Source organism: Engystomops pustulosus, chromosome 6 (assembly GCF_040894005.1).
Source record: "Engystomops pustulosus chromosome 6, aEngPut4.maternal, whole genome shotgun sequence".
Classification (NCBI taxonomy): Eukaryota; Metazoa; Chordata; class Amphibia; order Anura; family Leptodactylidae; genus Engystomops; species Engystomops pustulosus.
The window spans coordinates 72,921,910-72,944,064 of record NC_092416.1 but is presented as its reverse complement, the minus strand read 5'-3'; the positions used below and the strand labels follow the sequence as shown (position 1 = coordinate 72,944,064).

The following is a 22,155-nucleotide window of genomic DNA, read 5'->3' as shown; positions in this document are numbered from 1 at the left end:
GGGGGCCTGGAGGCAGCCTGGGCCCAGAATACTGGAGTGGCTGGCGGTTGCGGCCTAGGCACACTGTGGTCACGGTGCTTGGTATGGGGACAGGAGGGCTGTCGTACAGCCTGGCAGGTCTCCAGCAGGTGGTGTGTGCAAGAAATATGGAGGGAGAGGCTGAGGTACTGGTTCTCCCTGTGTCAACCCCTGAGTGTACGTAATATATGTCCCTGGGTAATGGATGGGGAGCCCGTGGTGGTCCAGCCTCATCAAGGGAACAGACGGAGGCAACGTTGTGCAAAATAACTCACTGCAGGGTGGGATGGAGCTGTGTCCAGTTGTGGAAGCTGCAGCTTTTATCCTGATTTTAGATGAGTATCAGCCCTGATGTGCACAGACACTGTTTCTCTCCTTTCTCTGTCAGTGTGACAAGATGTGCTCTCTAGTGAGAGCTAGGGCCAAAGAGGCCTGTGGTAAGATCATGTGCAGGCTCCTGAGAAGTAGCATGGCGTCCAAGAGACCTGTGCTCCCACTGCACAGGGGTTTTATCACTCCCCCTGGCCAGGTGGTAGCACCTCTCCAATCACACTCCAGGTTACAATACAGCCAAACTCATCCATTACCCAGGAACTCATTCTACAGACACTCAGGGGTTGCCACAGGGAGAAACCAGTACACCAGCCTCTCCCTCCATATTTCACACACCACCTGCTGGAGACCTGCCAGGCTGTAGGTCAGCCTTCCGGTCCCCATACCAAGCCCCTTGACCATAGTGTGCTCTAGGCCGCAACCTCCAGCCACTGTCTCCAGACCCCAAGAAAAAGGCTAGGCCCCGGTGGGGGATGTTGCACAAGTGAAAGTTAAGAGATTAAGAGGAGTTAAGATCTTAAAGATCCCTCACTGTTCAAGTGCTGAAGGAGCAGGCAAGGGTGATTTAGATAACAGGGAGGCTACACTATCCCCACAAGCTCATCAGCATAATTTTAAAAGTTTATTTTATAAGGAAGGTTTTTAAGGTAAATAAGAAGATTACCACAGTTGTGGTGCCTGGATCTATGAATAAGTGTCCATAGTTTATCCATGCTTAATTTTAATAGTATATTTCCTTTAATTAAATTCTTAATTATTTGAGTGACACAGAAGATAAGCGCCAATGCAAAGAAATGCAATACAAGATCCTTGTTCACATAAGCTAACAATCTAATATGTGTCTGAACAGGTCCAAGCTAAGCATGGAATCCCATTGTACACCATGTCCTCCAGGCTATTATTGCGGCTCTGTGGGTCTGAACTCGCCAACTGGACTCTGCCATGCTGGATATTATTGCTCGCTTGGAGTCTCCACTTCTGCTCCCGGGGGAGAGTGTAAGATGATGAGTACTTTCAAACATTTTCTGCCCTTGTACATGAAAACCAATCACAGAACAGCTTTTAGTTTTTATTCTGTTCTTCTCATATATTTGCCCCATTGTTTAAAATATTAAAGAATTTCACACCAATCTACACTCACCGGCCACTTTATTAGGTACACCATGCTAGTAACGGGTTGGACCCCCTTTTGCCTTCAGAACTGCCTCAATTCTTCATGGCATAGATTCAACAAGGTGCTGGAAGTATTACTCAGAGATTGTGGTCCATATTGACATGATGGCATCACACAGTTGCCGCAGATTTGTCGGCTGCACATCCATGATGAGAATCTCCCGTTCCACCACATCCCAAAGATGCTCTATTGGATTGAGATCTGGTGACTGTGGAGGCCATTTGAGTACAGTGAACTCATTGTCATGTTCAAGAAACCAGTCTGAGATGATTCCAGCTTTATGACATGGCTCATTATCCTGCTGAAAGTAGCCATCAGATGTTGGGTACATTGTGGTCATAAAGGCATGGACATGGTCAGCAACAATACTCAGGTAGGCTGTGGCGTTGCAACGATGCTCAATTGGTACCAAGGGGCCCAAAGAGTGCCAAGAAAATATTCCCCACACCATGACACCACCACCACCAGCCGGAACCGTTGATACAAGGCAGGATGGATCCATACTTTCATGTTGTTGACGCCAAATTCTGACCCTACCATCCGAATGTGGCAGCAGAAATCGAGACTCATCAGACCAGGCAACGTTTTTCCAATCTTCTACTGTCCAATTTCGATGAGCTTGTGCAAATTGTAGCCTCAGTTTCCTGTTCTTAGCTGAAAGGAGTGGCACCCAGTGTGGTCTTCTGCTGATGTAGCCCATCTGCCTCAAAGTTCGACGTACTGTGCGTTCAGAGATGCTCTTCTGCCTACCTTGGTTGTAACGGGTGGCGATTTGAGTCATTGTTGCCTTTCTATCAGCTCGAACCAGTCTGCCCATTCTCCTCTGACCTCTGGCATCAACAAGGCATTTCTGCCCACAGAACTGCCGCTCACTGGATGTTTTTTCTTTTTCGGACCATTCTCTGTAAACCCTAGAGATGGTTGTGCGTGAAAATCCCAGTAGATCAGCACTTTCTGAAATACTCAGACCAGCCCTTCTGGCACCAACAACCATGCCACGTTCAAAGGCACTCAAATCACCTTTCTTCCCCATACTGATGCTTGGTTTGAACTGCAGGAGATTGTCTTGACCATGTCTACATGCCTAAATGCACTGAGTAGCCGCCATGTGATTGGCTGATTAGAAATTAAGTGTTAACGAGCAGTTGGACAGGTGTACCTAATAAAGTGGCCGGTGAGTGTATAAAGTAGGTCAGCAATATCATCTTAGCATTTGCACAGATCAGCTGCATTCGTAGTGAATATACAAAATAGCGAGCAAATGACTGTTCTCCATTCTGTGTAGTGACCTGAATACTGTAGATCTGATCACTTTACTATACAGGAGGTTACTCTGTGTATTAACTGCTAGTCCTTGGGGGTCCAAGCTGTCAGACTTCCCCGCCACTCTGATATTGATGACCTATTGAATTGGAAACCGATATTTTAACCTGCAAGAAGCCTTTAACCTTATTTTTGCTCTATAGCCTACAATTTGCTAGCCCCTGGAAAAATTCATGGATATAACTGTTAATCTGTGATAAAAAAAAAACTTAGGTAAATGTGTACAAATATAACATTTTATGGATTGATGAATGAGGAATCTGCTTTTATATAAACATTTGTATAACAATACATTTTATTTGATATATTTCTTACTGCTCATGTAACAGCATTACACCTAGAACTGTAAGAATTCATTACTCTCTGTACTCAGGAGCTCACAATTTTCTGGGGGGCATCTACAGAAACAAAAATGGGATCTTTTTTAATTTTCAGTTTTGCGCCTGACTTTCCCACTTCCTGAAAAGGGTTTATTAAGTGCTGGGGGTGGGGGTGTGGGCATCAGGCCTACAGTTGACTCCAAATTATTACATTAACAATGGTTCCCTGATGGATACAATTGAAGCGAGCTGTATTCCGAAAATATCATGGAGCCTGAACACTACAGAGGGTTGAGGGGGCATTAAACACCTGTCCTAATTAATGCCCCCTCCCATACACAATTGGGCAGAATTTCAAGGCATGGGATGTAAACCAAAAATTACACTTATGTTCCTTTTTGTTTGCTTGAAACTAATTAATGTTGGAACTTCAAACACTTTTCATGTTGCTGTATCCCGGACAGTATTTACAGGAGTAGGAGGCATCTGCCCGCGAGGTCATTATTGCCTGGCTGGAAGTCCACATCCTCATGCTTGTCCTGCAGGAACCTATAATAACCTCACTCATCAACAAGACTGCTTACCATGCCCTGCTGGCTATTACTGTGCAGAGAATACCAGTGATTATAGTGCGTTTCCGTGCCAAGCTGGCTATTACTGCCCTGAAGGTATAAAATGAAGGGTCCATTCTACATTGGGGGTTCATGATGAAATAAGATGGCAAACTTTATATTGTAATTTTTGAATGGATTTAGCTGCAGTTTGTATGTAGAGGTATGTAAATATTACTATAGTAGTTCCAAATTGCTTTCTTCATTAGAAACATCTTTAGGAAAATCTAGAATTTAGAATTTCTTTTGTATAAATGTAAGCCACCTGCTGCAAAAACACACTGTGGTGTAATGTACATAAATTTGATTTCCCATAATTCCACCCTGGGCGGCTATGTGCAGTGATCCGCCCTGGAGCGTCTGTCTATAAACCATTATAGTGGAGAATAGATTTGGCTCCCTACAGATGTAAGCCTCTCTCCTCTCCCCATGCTGTATTCCTGAGTACAGTCGTAATTGCAAAATATTTTATTTAAATGTTCTTGAGTAATAAAAATCTATGAAAAAAAGTGTTGAACAATAAACTGGAACAACAAGCAGGGATATAAAAGCTCTAAATATTTAATATATATATTGAATACTAATGTGCAGTTTTTTAAATAAGGCAAAATATGCATAGAAAATCGTAGCAGGAGAGGGGCGCTACAAAAGCCAATGTCCCCCTGTCCCCAGTTAATGGTGTCTTATAAATAATTTTGTAGCCTACAGACCTCCAAGCAGAGGGTCATAAGAGCTTGTGACTTATGTCTTTAATGTGTTTTCTGATTTCCCCAGTCTTCATTTGTAGAGACTTGTGACTCCATCGCGGGCTCTAGTCTTACTTAGGCCATTTTATGTAACTGCATTTTATTTATTGTATACAAAAGTTCAGCAACATTTCTCTATAGCTTGTGATTTGACCTCTTCAGGACTAAGCCATTTCAGGGCTTTAGGATCAAGCCTGATTTTTTTTATAGCTGCCCTGTGTCATTATAAGAAGCTATAACATTCAAACCATTTAACATATGCAGGCTATTTTGAGACTGTTTTGTTATCGCATGTTGTACTTCAAATTTGTAGAAAAATTTGGATGATGTCTTTTGTGTTTAGTTTTTGTAAAAATGGCAATATGGCAACAATATCAAAGAAATGTAAATTTTCAAAGTTTTTTGCTTTTCAGGGATTTTTTTTTTTACCGCTTCTCCATGTGTCCTTTACAAATATATGAAAACGCCCATTACCTGGCTTAGCGACGCCCCCTGCAGTTTCCCACCCTCCTACTTCTATGTGATCTCAGGCCTATTTGAGCTGCAGACATAAAGTGGTATGGATGCAGAAGAGTGAATGTCTGTTCAGTTAACAGTGCAGAGTTCATGATTGTAATAGATAACAAAGATTATATTAGAAGGTTGCAGAGCTTTTCAACATATAATGAATTTAGCTTTCTTTTCATTGTTACAGAATAATTAAAAAAACCCTTAAAGTTTGATACCTGCTTATTTAATTAGTTTAATGATGGTTGTGAATTTATTTCAGATACCCAACATTCCCATCAGTTTCCATGTCCTCGTGGCTACTACAACCCTGATCCCAGGTCACAGAGCATTGATAGCTGTTTGCCGTGTACTCCAGGTCATTTCTGCGGAGTAGAGGGGTTGAGCACTGTATCTGGAAAGTGTGACCCTGGTGAGTAACAATGAATAGATGTGATTGTGTACCTTCTAGAGACCAAAACCTACTTATTTATCATAAAGTGCCAGCTTGGCAATCCCTAAAACAAGAAGAATCACAGGGCCCGTAGTTGAAGCTCCAAGGATAAGTTTCTCCATGCCTGCTTGCTCCTCCTGTGTCCCAGGTAGCTTAGTATGTGTTACTTTAAGATGGCGCTGAACGTGGCATATCCTAGGACTTCAGTAGGAGGCTGTGAGTTCTGTCTAGTAGACTCTGAGTTGTTGGTCTGGGGACCCATAGAAACGACTTCAGGTGCCACTTCTGGCACCCATGCTAGAGGTTCGCCACCACTGCCCAATGGAATTAACAACAGTTTCTTAATGTAATTGTGTCGTGGCTTCCTATCTCACTATAGATGTGGAAGGTCAGATACTTCCACAGGTTTCCAGCACAGGTTAGTCAAAGGCCTATTGCACATGATTGTTGTTTTTATATGGCTGCAAAAAATATTTCTATTAGGCCATTTTTGCACCATTTTATCACCATTTGGCCGCAAAGTAGGCCTGGGGTTAGTGAATCGTCCTTCCATCGGGGCCTGAACTAAAGGCTTGGGGGCAGAAGGATTCTCCTGGTAAATTAGTGGATGGCTAATGCCTATCCTCAGTCTAGGTGCAACAGGCCTCATCCATGCTGGGCAGACCTAGCAGATGGATTGCAAGAAGAGGGAGAAACCACAGTATGGTGTAAGTAGTCCTCCCTGGGGCACTCCCGGTTATTGCGCATGTAAGGAATCCCCAGGTAGATGGTAGAGGGGAGGGCAGTGACCTTAGCGGCAGCCAAGGAACACATCTCGACAAGGGATGTAAACTCAAACACAGCAAATGCAACAGGCCGAGGTGGAAGTCCAATTTGTCCAGGTCCAAGGTAGCTGGTTGGATAATGTCTAGCAACAGATGCTCACAGCCTAGTTTAGTGAACATGGGGCTGGAGAACTTGGAGCTGCTTTGGCAGCAATACTAGGCAGGCTCTTATAGGGATCAGATGATGATGATGATGATATCTGCAGGCTGTGTGTCTGGACAGCATTCACAGACACTCTAATCACTGGATCTCCACACTGCTCTGTACTGCTCTCCCACTGCTCTGGGATTTTCCAGCCACAGGAAGTCTTATTTAAACTTTACCTGGGGTGGAGTGTTCCAAGCATCCGACCAGGGACCATGTGACAGATTTGTATTGACATCCTCAAACATTACATATCATTGTTCAATATTTAAACTTTCCCCTTCTCAAGCAGATATAGTTACCCTCTACAGCCAGTAGTTGGCAAACATACTGTGGGCTTAAAGGGCACCTACCACCACAAATCTACCTATAAAGGTAGATTGGGTGGTAGGTGGATCATTGGGACGTGAGGATAGCCCTTTTAAGGGCTAATCCTCACGTCCCTGCACTTTTTTGAGAACTTTAATTTGATATTTATTCAAATGTACTTATGTGGCTACCGGGGCGTGGAGTAGCCGCTTATGAGATTACACGAGGCGGCTACTCCACGCCCCGGTAGCCACTTTACTCCTCCTACTCACCCATCTTCGGCGCGCAGCTCCGCGTAGCTGCGCGCCCTCGTCCGGCGAGCCTGCCGTCTGCGCATGCGCAGAAGAGCAGGCCCGCGCCTGCGCGGTCACAACTCCGAAACAGGCGCGGGCCTGCTCTTCTGCGCATGCGCAGACGGCAGGCTCGCCGGACGAGGGCGCGCAGCTACGCGGAGCTGCGCGCCGAAGATGGGTGAGTAGGAGGAGTAAAGTGGCTACCGGGGCGTGGAGTAGCCGCCTCGTGTAATCTCATAAGCGGCTACTCCACGCCCCGGTAGCCACATAAGTACATTTGAATAAATATCAAATTAAAGTTCTCAAAAAAGTGCAGGGACGTGAGGATTAGCCCTTAAAAGGGCTATCCTCACGTCCCAATGATCCACCTACCACCCAATCTACCTTTATAGGTAGATTTGTGGTGGTAGGTTCCCTTTAAAGGAAACCTACCACTTTGGGTAGGGCTTATAAGCTGGACATGCCGTGCACCAGCTCAGGGTGAGCTGGTGCCGGCGCTTATCTCCGTTATGTTTTTAAACAGTTTGAAAGTGTTTTAACAGTTTATATCCTTACTAGCTTCCCCGCACCGGGGTCAGCGCGCGGACCCCGGTGCAGGGAAGATAGTAAGGATATAAACATTAATAAACTGTTAAAACACTTTCATAAAAGTAAAAACATAACGGAGATAAGCGACGGGACCAGCTCACCCTGAGGTGGTGCACGGCATGTCCAGCTTATAAGCCCTACCCGAGGTGGTAGGTTTCCTTTAATACACATCCTTAAAGCCAATGGATAAGCTATTAAAGGCAACTTCTTCGAGTACCCACTTAGAATGCAGGGTTAGGTTGGCTGTACCTCACCTACATTTTAGTGACACTAGCGGTGTGTGCATAGTTCGTTTGCGGGCCATTACATTAGTCAATGTGTCATCCATTTTTGTGGTCCGTTAAAAAATGGAAGGCTGGCAAATTATATACGTAGTTCAAACCTCTTGAAGTGTCACATGATTATGCTAGCAACTGATTCGCAAATATAGACAGCATACAGATGTAACACTGGGAATTATTAATCAGGGCTTCTGCACCATAAAAGTAAAAGCCATGCAACAAACACAAATGCTGGGCGATCCGCCAGGACCTGCGACTTTCTCACCATTTACGCCAGCTTCATGCCAGACGGGGCGCGGCCGGTGGCATAGGCGCCCAAGCACAAACTGCATTGTGTGAACTTTCAAAAGTGAAGGTTTGCATGCTGCAGAATATTTCTATGCCACTTAGGATCAGGCATAGAAATAATCGCTGCACGGCCACCCACCGGGCAGAGCCGCAAACATGGCCAAGAATAGGACTTGAGCCAAGTTTTTTTTTCCCAGGGGCACTAGGCTCCGTCACCTTCCTGAGGAATCCTCAGCTGTCTTAATGGACCCATAGAAATACATGAGCTGTCGGACAGACGCAAAAAAATTGTTATTTTACTTGATGGACAACTATCATACTCAAGGAATAAACTTTGGTGGGCATGAGGGCTAAGTGCCTGCTTTATGTTATGAATATTGCTATGTCAGAGCTCAATATTCAGATAACACTTCTATTGAAAACAACATCATTGCCTCTACTACTAATAGATGAACCCCCTCTATCTGCAAAAAATGTACCTTGAAAGTCACTCAGCTCCAGACAATTTCTTGCTATGGGCACGAACTGCTGTAAAGTATATCACTAAATGTTGTTACCAGAACTAAGGCAAAATGACAGCCCCCTTAATCATGGGCAAAAAATGGAAGACATTAGAAAATTAAACAAATTAAAAATATATTTTATTAGAAATGCATATTATTATCTGTTTCCTTTTTTGTCAAAATAAAAATTGACATTCCCTTTAAGGCTACTGTTTGTGTCTCCTTTTCCGTAGGTTGGTTTTGTGTTTCGTCGGCTTGGACTCCTCAGCCCTTTGACCTGGATAATTACACCAGTGCGAACTGCTTGTGTCCCGCCACCTCCACTGGAGGGAAGTGCCTTCCTGGATTCTATTGTCCAGAGGGCACCATTGAACCAATATCTTGTCCTCCAGGGTTTTACTGTGAGAATGCAGGTAGGTATAATACTTGAAAGAGAATGAAAAGTTACTGCATGTAACAAGGGGATAAATAGATCCCTCCCGAGGCCTCAAGTCCACCAACAATATGTAGAGAAAATGAGCAACACTCAGTGGTGAAAAAGATGTGGTCCTATATTCCTTGACAGATGACAGCTACGTTTCAGCTCAGAGCCTTGTGCAAGCCAAATAACAAATAAACGAAAATACGCCAGCACAGTCCTATGGTATTTATCAAGAAAAATAATTCCTATATTGAGGTCCGTCTATACAATTAAGTGGAAAATTGAAACTCAATTAAATCAGTAATGGTGCCACTAAATTATAAAGGGATATATGGCCAAAATAGTCATACATCATGACACAGTCATCCCCTTCCAGGATGACTGCACATACTCATATGTGCACTTTCTTTTATATATTTACTTTATATGTATTTTTCACTTACTATTATTGAATATGTAACTGTGATGGATGTTTATGGTGGCATGTTCCCACTTACTTTGTATATCTGCCTTAGTAACTTGTTTTTTGGCATAAAAAAAAGGCTCTGTTGAGCCAAAATGTCACTGTCGCCTGTCTTGGAATGAAGAGGACCATATTTATATCACCATTGAATTTAAAGTGCTGCTCATTTATTTGAAATATATATAAAACTGCCTCTCCCATAAATACATAGTGGGATCCAGTTCCAGGACTTTTCGATATTTTAGAAATTTTTCTATAGAGCATTACCATCTAGCTTCTCCTACTTCTGTTTCTTCTGCCCAATCATGGATATTGATCACACCATATTAAATCTGTAGAAAGATGATGGATTACTTTGTACAGTGTGAGTATATCCATAACATCATCATCGCTTTTTCTTTTTTGTGCGGTTCTCCAGGTCTTGCGGCACCATCTGGTGAATGTGCTGCTGGCTTCTTTTGCACTGGTGGGGCTAAGACTCCCAAGCCTATTGATACTCGACAGGGAAATATCTGTCCTCCAGGGACATTCTGTCGTAAGTAAAGTCTTCTTATCTTCTAATTGTTCCCCACTTTATTATCTATCTATTTATTTTATTTTATAATTTTTTTAAGCAAATGGGTCCTATCATCCACAACTCTGCCCTGCTGGTACATATTCAGCAGATTACAGCTTAGGCAATGTCTCTGAATGTAAGCCATGTCCTCCAGGACTGTACTGCAATGGATCAGGGATGATTTCTCCTACAGGACAGTGCTCAGAAGGTACTATGCAAAGACTAAGAAAAAGGAAAATCTATGTCACCTTTCATACTTTTTCTGGAATCTATGATGGTTTCTCTTTACAGGTTATTATTGTCCTCAGGGGCAATCATTGCCTGATGTTTTGCCATGTCCATCTGGCCACCGCTGCCCAGCAGGGAGCTCGGAGCCTATACCTTGTGAATCTGGGTTTTACCAAAATGAACAAAAACAGGCTAAATGCCGGATCTGTGAAACAGGTAGGATGATTTTCTCAATATTTGAGCAGCCAGAATCAGTACGGTGCAATGCTCAGCCTAAAGGCAGAGATAAATCATCTATTTTCCTACAGAAGACGGTTGTCTTACAGCTTGGCACATTACATTGAGAAGATTGAACATGGCGTTGATTTAGGGACACAGCTATATATCATTCTGTGTCCCTACTCTAATTGTAAACTAATAAATATACTGTAAGATAAAAGAAAAGAATAGCATAAATACTGAAAATACTAGGGTAGCTTCCATTTCTTTGGATTTCTTTGTTTATTGGTTTTTCGGCTACTATCCTTCTCTACACACTTCTTTCGAAAAGTTATGAGAATCAATATAGCAGTTAGTGTTAGCAGTTTCAAATATTTTAAGAAAAGTGAGTTTTAAAAATAGAGCCTGTAGATCTTAGAACTGACAAATGGGCAAAATTACAAGTCACATAATAGCTACATAATGGGGGACATGTATCACTCCTATTGCTTTCTTTTTTCTTTTTTTGTGCAACTTTTTGTGAGACTTTTCGCAGTTTGAGACCTTTTAGGTGCAAAATGAAGCAGCGTACCAAAGTAAGCTGCCTCAAGGATTTACTGCAGTGTTGCTGGATTTATCTTTGTAGCCCAGATGTTTGATTAATGTGTGTGACTTTTGGACTTGGAATTTTCGCATTCTCGCGCCTAATAAGTCCCAAACCAGAGCATGTTAGACCAAGCCTTACTTTTGGGAGCTACTATTTGGGACTAAAATGTTGCACACCACAAAAAGTCGCAAAAGTGAGACTAAACAGGCAACTCATTACATGTATCTCAGAGGAAAAAAACCTAAGATACATTACAATGATTAAGTAGGACAACCACAGGAAACTTGAAAAAGTGGCAGATGAAAAACTCTGATACATGTGCCCTATAGTGTTATCTGTAAGTTGGATCTCCTCTACATCATGGGCTTAAAGACTATTGTTGTTTCAGATGACGGATGTTTAATGCACTTCACATTTAATGAGAATTATTATAAATAAATTAAAATCATAAATATGTTATTATTGAATATAGCTTGCAAATTCTATGGGCTGCCCACAGTAGCCCCTGCACATAATTTGCATATAATAAAAATGTAAATTTTATAGACAAAGGAGGATACACAATATAAAGTACAAGTTATGAACGACACTGCCCAAGGAACTCTATCATTGGATCTATTTTAGTAAGTAGATTCCAGACGGTAGATTTGCATTAAGTTGCTTATACTACTGTGGCTGACATCCGTTTAAATATGCCACCTACTGAGGAGGCTATTAACTCTGAAAATACCATTATCTGGAAGTAAGGTACCTACTAGTGAAGGTTCACTAGGACCACACAAGGACCTTGACGCTCAGGCACCTACCGTTGGGGGAGGGCGCCTTTTATTACCAGACACACAGTCCTTGTAATGTAACAAGGGAAGTGCGTTGACAGACAGTATGGGGTTATCCATTCCTGCTAAGACAGGTAATAATAAGAATCATAATTAGTTTATGTATATAGCGCACACAGATTACGCAGCGCTGCACAGATCTTGCCAAATTAGTCCCTTTCCCCAATATGGCTCACAATCTAATCACCCTATCAGTATATTTTGGAGTGTGGGAGGAAACTGGTGGACCTGTAGGAAACCCACGCAAACACAGAGAGAACATACAAACTGACACAGAAGCTGGCCATTATCCATTTTCATTAATATATGAAAACAATATTTACCTCAGCTTATACAGTATAAGACGTGTGCAGCTAACAATGAATAGGACAACATCAAAATTCAGACAATGTACTTCTGAAAAAGAAACTCTTTATTTCAGAAACCCTCTGGTTTAGCTTCTTATTTATATACTGTCCTCATCATTGGGCTTATACTATTATGTGACTGGTTAAAGTGAACAGAAAGAACATATACACGTCAAATACCTGGCACAGTGATCAAAACTCAAATAAATAGGGGTACAGTGGTTTATAATCGAAGATAAAAATTAATCATAGCAAATGGAAAACGGCTCCCCTGGAGGGGCGGAGAGGTGCTGAACCATTAAAACTAGACATATCCTCTCTTATGTGCGCTAATTCAGATCGAATTCCGCCCACCTGTGTATTCAACTCCATCAAGGCCCCATGCATTTTTTTTAATGCATGCCAAATTTCTTTTAATAACAAAGAGTTTTCCTCACTCCATTCCTGTACTTCTGCTGGATTGTGTATCTGGTCACAACTAGATGTATTCTCTCTGACCTCATTCTCCTCTTCCACATTCCCTGGCTCCATAACTTCTTTCCCTTTCTCAACTCCAACAGGGGATGCTCCCAACATTGTATTCAGATTTTCAGGCTAATTTTCAGTAGGCTACCAAGATGTCAACAATTTTCCCATTATTACTGATTGAATAAATAATTATTCCAAAATATCAATGCCAAGTTTCAGTATACAGTATATCAGCTCTTAGAATTCAGCACTTAAGGGGTTAATAAGGTTAACAGAGGCCAGTCCTTCTTGTACTTTATCACTTGGGAGGATGGGGGGGAGGGGGTTACAAGGTTAACAAAGATTTTACCAATGTTCCATATAGCAGAGATAAGTGTATTATCTCGAACACACAGGCGATTCGATCAATTACTACTAATTCAACAGTGTTAATTCTAATAGTATGCAGTTGTTGCAGCAATTATGATTAAGCCCTCATGGGGTTAACGTTGAGATTAATGTCTCATCTCAACCATCCAAGAAATGCTGAATTATCCAGTTTTCCAATATATAGTCTGGTAAGATAAAATCAATTATCAATCAGTTAGTAGGGATCCAGAAAGATTTAGTGTAGTTCAGTTAGTCAGCATACAGTATTACAACGGCTCTTCTTATAGTTCAGCTCTCAGAGGGTTAATAAGGATTTGCAAGGAACAGGCCTGTAGCTCCTTGCATTAGACAATAGCAGTTCCTATATATTCCACAGTGTATAATGGAACGCTCTCACCAATCCGTTTTTGGGGTTGTCTCCTTTACGCTATTATCTTGTTCTACGGATCATGTGGAGCCTCTGTCAGTAATATCAATCCTTCAATCACCAATTCTCCTGTGCTCTTTTACCAGCCATATAGCGTCCTCCATGGGCTTTCGCTATACGCTGTATTCCTCTCAGATGGGCTGCACTCTCCCTGCTATCGTTCCACACAAGGCTGCACGTGTATCACGCGCTGAGTCTAGAACAATTACCGAGCAGGAAGGCTGAGCTCCTGAAAGAAGGAAAAGCCAGTGGAGTGGGAAGCCTTAGATGTCATTTGCAGTAGGAAGCTAAGAGGGAGGAGGAAAAGATGCTGGAGCAATGCAACACACTTCCGGTCACATGAGCGCCTGCACTAAACTGATTTCTGAAATGATCATCTCTCCAAGGGAAGAGACAATGTGTGATGGAAAAATGATGAGGGAACATATAAGAGGGAATGAGGAACAAGACGATAGAAGGGAGGAAGAATAGATAGTGGGGAAGAAGGAGAACTGGAGACAGAGGAAGAATGGGTAGGAGAGCGAGGGAGGGTGAAGCCATCCTACTCACACAAAACAATTTATCTAAGCAGATTGTCTATAAGCTGATGAGGATAGAAAGAAGATCCACGGGGTGCAGACCATGCAATATTTTCTTTAGAGCCTGATAGGGATTTTTATGCAGGGCCCCAACAGCCCTCTTGACTTTTGTAAGGTGAGTCCTAATTAACCCTTTCATCAAAACTTTAACATAAAACCAAGACACGTCAATTTCTTAGTTTTAATCTCTCAAATGCATAATATCACAGACAGAAGAGTCATCAAAGGGGCGTGAATAGTATACTGTAAAATTATTGGTCATCAGCACATTCTGGAAAAAAAAACAATTAACCCCTTCCCCCCTTCGCGGGCCGAGCCCTCTCCATAGCCGGTAAGTCTTTGCTGCATATTGCAGCAAAGGCTTACCAGTAACACCCGCGATCGGTGCTAGCACCGATCGCGGGTGTTCTCACCTCGATCGCCGCCGGCGGCTTCAAAGAGATGGCGCCGCATGGGCGCCGCCATCTTGTCGTGGATCGCTGCTCCCCATGACGTCACGGGGAGCGGCGATCCGTCGCCATGGTAACCTCGGGTGTTCCGAATACCCGAGGCTACTTCGTTTTAACCCATGCATTACAATGTGCTAATTGCACATTGTAATGCATGGGGAGTAAAATCCACATATACTGTAGTATGGCAGTATATGATAGGATCGATCAGACTACCTAGGGTTAGAGTACCCTAGGGAGTCTGAAAAATAGTAAAAGTAAAAATAAAAAAAAAAAGTTAAAAAAAAAAATTATAATAAAAAAACCTAAAAATTCAAATCAACCCCTTTCCCTAGAACTGATATAAAAATAAATAAACAGTAAAAATCATAAACACATTAGGTATCGCTGCGTCCGAAAATGCCCGATCTATCAAAATATGATAATGTTTTTTCACTACATTTAACCCCGTAATGGAAAATAGCGTCCAAAGTCGAAAATGGCATTTTTTTGCCATTTTGAAAAATATTAAAAAATTAATAAAAAGTGATCACAAGGTCGCACAGTCCTGAAAATTATAGTAATGAAAATCAAAATTTGCAAAAAATGACACTATCCACAGCTCCGTACACCAAAGTATGAAAAAGTTATTGGCCCCAGAAGATGGCAAAATAAAAAAAAAATATTTTGTACAGGAGGTTTTCATTTTTTTAAATGTATGAAAACATTATAAAACCTATACAAATTTGGTATCCACATGATCGTACCAACCCAAAGAATAAAGTAGACATGTCATTTGGGACACAGAGTGAAAGCTGTAAAATCCAAGCCCACAAGAAAACGTCACAAATGTGGTTTTTCACCATTTTCACTGCATTTGGAATTTTTTTCCCGCTTCCCAGTACACGCCATCGAATATTAAATACCGTCACTACGAAGTGCAATTTGTTACACAGAAAATAAGCCATAACACAGCTCTTTAAGTGGAAAAATAAAAAAGTTATAGATTTTTGAAGTTGGTGAGTGATAAATGGAAGTGAAAAAACTAAAAAAGGCCAAGTCGTTAAGGGGTTAATTAATTGTGCTCAGGTCTCAGGAACCTTGTACACAGATATTGTTTATATTAATTTCCTGAGAAGGAGATAAGCGGACTCCAGAATCATAAACAATGCTAGGGAACAAGGAGGAACAAGTGTCAAGGAGAAATCCTTACAGGCAGACTTTAAATAAAAAAACTGAAGGTTGAATTATGAATTTAACTGGACAGTGGTCAGGGAACATGTCTGCTGTATCTAAGATCGCGGACAGTAGTCAAGATGGCGTTCGAAACCAGTGCGATCTCCTTAACAAGCCGTCCCTCATAAGCCATTATGTTCCTCCATATGTTGCAGCATACCATCCCCAGGAACCATTCTGAGATAGTGGGATAGACAGAGGATTTCCACTGGTACAAACTAATACGTTTTTTGGAGAGGCTTCATATAGTGCCTGGGGCAATGAGCAAAGCCTCAGGGTCATTCTGGATGGACAAAACAGTGATAGACTTGATCAGAAACACCATTGAGCACCAATAAAAGTTAATGGCAGGGCATTCCCACCAAATCTATAGCATTGTTCCTTGTGTCACTACACATCCAAAACACCCCTGGTATATTAAGGGAGTGGAGGACTGCAGAAAACCTTGACCAAGTTGGTCTGTGCCCCCAGAGAAATGGAGAATTTATTGCATAAAATATATTCCTTAGATGAGTCTATAGAAAGGGTATAGTCATGAAGTAGAAGACCATAAATGAGTGAGACAATGTGGGCAAAAGGGGAGGAGTTCTCTAAACAAAGGGACCCAAAGGAGGTCAGATCTCAATGCAGCTTTGTGATTCCTTGATGGAGCAGTAAAAATGGATCCTTTAAATAAATTTCCAGTTATTACCGAGGGAGGGTGTGTGTGTGTGTGTGGGGGGGGGTACTTACCTAACATTTCCTATGAAGGCTTCAGGTAGTAGAGGAGAAGGCAACAACAAAAAGAAAAGAAAATCCCTATGAGGTCTAGACAGGAAGAAGTAAGTTCACCTAGAGGGAAGCCTGGATTGGCAGATTGGGGTTAAGTCATCATCAGAGGTGTAGAAGTCCGAGCGGCAGCCTCAGGCAAATACTAATGCTAGCAATCGGGTGTGCCAGGTCCCCCTTTCCTTTTACAATGGTAAACACTTCCCCAACCACACAAATTTTTAAAAAGAAAAGAGAAAATGATGTAAAGAAGGACATTGGCACAACACCGGGGACTCTTTTTAAGGATATATAAAAGAAATTGTAGGGCATACATTTTTAAGGGATCAATACAACCCAAACAACAAACACAATTTTTTTTGTTATGATAATCAAGTTGGCATTTGATTAATCCCTTTCCAAGATTGGACGCAATAGTACCGCATGTACTTCCTGCATGTACCGCATTACGGCCTGCATTGTAATGATCACTGTGGGGCACATAGTTCACCGAAAGTGCATTGTCTGATGAAAATACACTCTCCTGCCATGTCTGCCAGGGTTCACCTTTTTCTTCCTGGTGCATGTAAGTGCATTGGTTGTGACACAATTTTAAACTTAAACCCTGCGCTCAGTCCGAATCAGTCGGACCATCCAACGGCATGCCCCCCGATTTCTGTTGCTTAATGGCAAGCGCAGCTGGGCCAAAAAACGAACACGTGCGACACAATCCGAGCTCAGACACCTGTTAAATACCTGTGAAAGCTGAGCAAATCCAGAAAACAACGGACAGTGATCTGGGGGAGATTACTGCTGTCCCTGCTGTTGCATTCTAGTATGGGACAGCGTGCAGATCAGTGTGTGATACCAGTCCAGATACCAGTTCTTTTTTGTCTGGCTAGAAATTGCTGCAGTTGGCATCTTAGGTGGCATCTGGTGGTATTCTGTATTGGTGAGTGCTCCATAGCTATTAGTTCCAGAGCTGCTGCTGTTTGTGATTTTTTGCATACTCAGTGTCCTAATCCCTGTCCTAAATCCCTGTTCCAGACCCCCCCCCCCCTCTCCCTGTGTATGTGTGGCTAATTTGAGTCTTTGTTCTTTTTCTGTTGCTTTTTTTTTCTTGTAGTTATTTTTTTTCATACGTACTTCCCTGTGTGCGTTGTGAAAATCACCATTTTTTACTGCAGTAACTTTTTCTATTAGTTTTTTACACGGGTCTTTTTTTGGTTTAAAATAAAACTACAGTGTTACTGGTTCCCATACACTTGTTGAATCACAACATACACATCCACTTGGATAAAGTCTTTACAGGTGTCAAAGCACAACATTTACATACCCCCTCCCAATAGAAAAATGGCCCATACATCCTAAAGATCCTTTTCAGCAGAGGAGGCATATGCCTTCCTTGCATCCGACTTTTATTCAGAAGGGGGGGGGGTGCCCTATTCCTCTATTTCTCATCTGCCTCCTCCTCCACATCCAGTGATAAGGGGTCCTCCAGATGGTTCCCCAGGCCAACGGTTGAGGATGTTCCCCAGCCCCCAAGTGACCCTGCATGGATTCCACCATTCATGAATTCATGGGAAGCTCAGGAATACATTTTGAGACAGAAGGCCCCACAGAAATTGACTTTTTCAAAGTCTTTTTCTCTGAGGATCTTATAAATTAAAAGGTGGCACAAACAAATTTGTATGTCCAACAGTTTTTGGCACAAAACCCAACATCATCATTAGCTAGGTGGACCCCTTGTAGATGCGATAGGAATGATGATGTTTTGGGGTGCTATGTTACATATGGACATTGTCAAGAGTTAAGACAACATCACTCCTATTTACCGCACAGTAATGACTTGCTCACGCTTCTAAAATTTTTTACACTACAGTGATGCTGACTGTCGTCACAAAGTTAGGCCAATCCTCTATCACGTTAGCACTAAGTTTGTCAAGGCCTACAACCCTGAAAAATTTATGTAGATGAGTCAATTGTACATTTTAGAGGAAAACTAAGAATGTGCCAGTATCCACCCAGCAAAAGGGCATGGTATGGCATTAAAATGTACAAGCTGTGCAAGAGTACCACAGGGTACACCCATAGGTTTAGGGTTTATGAGGGAAAGACACACAAATTAGCCCCCCAGAATGCCGCCTCTGTCCTAGGAGTTACTGGGAAGCTTGTGTGGGATCTGGTGCACCTACTGCTGGATAAGGGTTAAATGCTCTATGTGGATAACTTTTATGCCAGCATTCCACTCTTTAAGTCTCTCATTTCCAGGGGTACTGTAGAGTGTGGCACTGTACGCAGAAACCAGAGAGGCCTCCCTAAGACCCTGATAAGAGGGATCTGCCTATTTTGACCACAAATCATAAAGACACCAGCAGCCCCACCCTGTATTAGCTACCACCACCACTGCTCCCAAGCCAGACTGCATCCTGGCTTACAATAAGTACATGGGTGGGATCAGGTGCTGAAGCCATACACTGCTACAAGAAAAACCAAAGTGTGGTACAAAAAGATGGCCGTACACATTGTACATATGGCACTGTATAATTCCTATGTGCTATACAAATGTGCAGGACATGCTGTATCATTTCTTCACTTTCAAGAGGTGGTGATTAAGGTCCTCTTAATTAGTCATCAAGAAGGACAGGGCCCCAGTACCTCTGATGTCTCCTGTATTGTACCAAGGCAACATTTCCCTGGCGAGGTACCCCAAACTGGAGGACGTCTGTTACAAAATGGGGAAAAGGAAGGACATGACTTATCAATGTGACAGCTGTCCTGAAAACCTGGTCTCTGCATGAAAGATTGCTTCAGAATCAATCATTCACTTGGGTTTCCGTTATAATATATTTACCCTGATTACCACCTCCTTATACCCATCTGCCCTGATACATAACATCACTTCCTCAATTACAAGGCCTGATGTGTGTCCCTACAGAAATTTATATCCGCTTGAGTGGCATTTATGTGTTCTGGATAAATTATTGAACAATATTTGTGGTGCAATTTCTCCTTTTGCCCTTTGTGGACAACAAAAAAAAAATGGGAAAAAAGTTAATTTTTGAGGAAATTAACTTTGATAAATCTGTGAAGAATGTCGTTTCCAAAATTAGGTCTTTTTATGGAGGATTTCACTGTTTTTCAGGGGTTCTCCAAATGCATCATGGCCACTGAAAACTATTTTGGTCCAAGTTGCTTCAAAAAGCCAAACAGTACTTCTTCCCTTCCAAGTCCTGCTGTGTGTCCCTACAGAAATTTATATCCACATTTACATCCAATTTTTTGTGGTGCAATTTCTCCTTTTGCCCCTTGTGGACACCAAAAAAATGGGGGAATCATTTTTGCCACACATTAGCTTTAATTTTTTAACACCTGTGGGGTCCAAATACACCTTGATAAAATCTGTGGAGGGTTCAGTTTACAAAATGGGGTCCTTTTTAGGGGTTTCCACTGGTCAGCTAACTCAGGGGCTCTTGAAATGTATCATGGTAACAGAAAAATAATCTGCAAAAACCTGGTAGTGCTCCTTTCTTTCTATACCCTGCTGTGAGCCGGTACAGCAGTTTGCCAACACATATATGGTAATGGCATAGTCAGGAGAAATTGGATATCAAACTTTGTGGAGCATTTTGGTATTTTATCCACTGAGAACGTATACATTTTCGGAGAAAAAAATCGTTAATTTAGCCGTTAATTGAAAATTTTAAAAAATTGGACCGGATTTTATTTTAACTCCTGTGAAACAATCAAAGGGTATACAAATTTCATAAAAGTTGTTTGACATTCTTTAAGGGGTACAGTTTATAAAATGGGGTCAATAAAGTGGTTTCTATATCATATAGCCTCTCAAATTACATCAAACTTATCTAGTCAACAAATCATGCTAACTTAACCCCTTCCCGACATTTGACGTAATAGTACTGCATCGCGGGAGGTGCGTTCCCGCAAAATGCAGTACTATTACGTCAAGCTTCTGGCCCCGGCTCCTGAACGGAGCCGGGGCCAGAAGCTGCGGGTGTCGGCTATATGTTATAGCTGACACCCGCCTCTAACACCCGCGATCGGAGATTTCTCCGATCGCGGGTGTTAACCCCTAACACGCCGCGGTCGCGCTGACCGCGGCGTGTCAGGGGCATTTAAAGTTATTTAAATGCCAATCGGACCCCCCCGCGGCGCTTACCGGGGGGGTCCGCTCCTCCGATCGCAGCCCCGGGACTGCCGGTGCCCGGGGCTGCGCGATCCTCCTCTCGGTGCCGGGTCCGTGCCTCCTGGCAGGACCCGGCTGTAAGACACTGGGCATGCGCAGCATGCTCAGTGTCTTACATTACACAGTGCAATACATCTGTATTGCACTGTGTAACCTGTAAAAAAGCTTGAACAAGTGATCAGAAGATCACTTGTTCAAGCTTAGATGGCAGTATATGTAAAAAAAGGAAAAATAAATAAATAAAGGTTTTTTACAGTAAAAATAAATAATAAAAGAAAGTGAAAGTCCCCCCAAACACCACATTTCCCTTTACACAAGTAATAAAGTATAAAAAACACTAAATCACAAAAAAAACCCACTTATTTGGTATCGCCGCGTCCGTAACAATCTGTACAATAAATCCTAATCATAATTGGACCCGCTCGGTGAACGTGGTAAAAAAAAAAAAAAAAAAACTTGCCAAAAATTAAAACTTTTTATCAAATTGCTTTACAAAAAATGTTCTAAAAAGTGATCCGAAAAAGTTACAAGCACCAAAATGATACCGATAAAAAGAGCAACTTGTCACGCAAAAAATAAGCTTACAACCAGCTCCGTAAACCAAAAAATACTATAATTATGCCACTATAAAAATGGCAATACTAAAACAAATGCAATTTTTTCTATTCTAGTTTTCCTTCAATAAAATTGGAAAAATTTAAATAAAACTATATAAATGAGGTATCACCGTAATCGTAGTGATCCGTAGAATAAAGATAATATATTATTGTTATGCTACAGTGAACAACCCCCCCAAAAAATGCTAAAAATCCAAAACAAGAATTGATGATTTTATTTTCCTCCACACGTAAAAAGTTAATAAAATTTCTTCAATAAGCTAAAAACCCACTAAAATTAAGGGTTTTTTTACAGTGCATCTCGTCTCGCAAAAAATAAGCCCTTATTTGTTTAAATTGCTTAAAAAATAAATAAAGATTGTATAGCCTATTCCCAACGAGCGTTGTTATAGAACGGTGCGGCGGGTAGTGACTTTCCAACACCGGTCAGGGTAAGACGGCGGCTGTTCACTGATCGGGGTAAGACGGCGGCTGTTCCTGACAGCCATCCATCCTGCCCCATGGACCAGAAGGGTTACGTCCCCCCCCCACACCCCCAGTTCATGATCGCTGCTACTGGCTCATCAATTCAGACGAGCCGATAGCAGCGAATTTACTTATGACGTCAGTAATACCGGTCACCATGTCTATAGACACGGTGATCGGGGCAGGGTGGCGGCTGTTCCTGACAGCCACCAATTTTGCCTTGCGGTCCAGAGGGGTTTTGTTGCCCCCCTCTGTCCATGT

General features: G+C 42.1%; 1 protein-coding gene across 1 annotated transcript in view; it reads left to right on the top strand.

Annotated features, from left to right (window-relative positions):
* Positions 1 to 22,155, top strand: part of LOC140065935 (uncharacterized) — a 122,308-nt gene that overhangs the window by 5,122 nt on the left and 95,031 nt on the right. The window contains exons 4-9 of the mRNA XM_072113495.1: positions 1,202 to 1,347; positions 5,295 to 5,444; positions 8,930 to 9,109; positions 9,999 to 10,115; positions 10,195 to 10,344; positions 10,428 to 10,580. Of these exons, the coding sequence (XP_071969596.1) occupies positions 1,202 to 1,347; positions 5,295 to 5,444; positions 8,930 to 9,109; positions 9,999 to 10,115; positions 10,195 to 10,344; positions 10,428 to 10,580 (896 nt within the window). The remainder of the gene's footprint in view (positions 1 to 1,201; positions 1,348 to 5,294; positions 5,445 to 8,929; positions 9,110 to 9,998; positions 10,116 to 10,194; positions 10,345 to 10,427; positions 10,581 to 22,155) is intronic.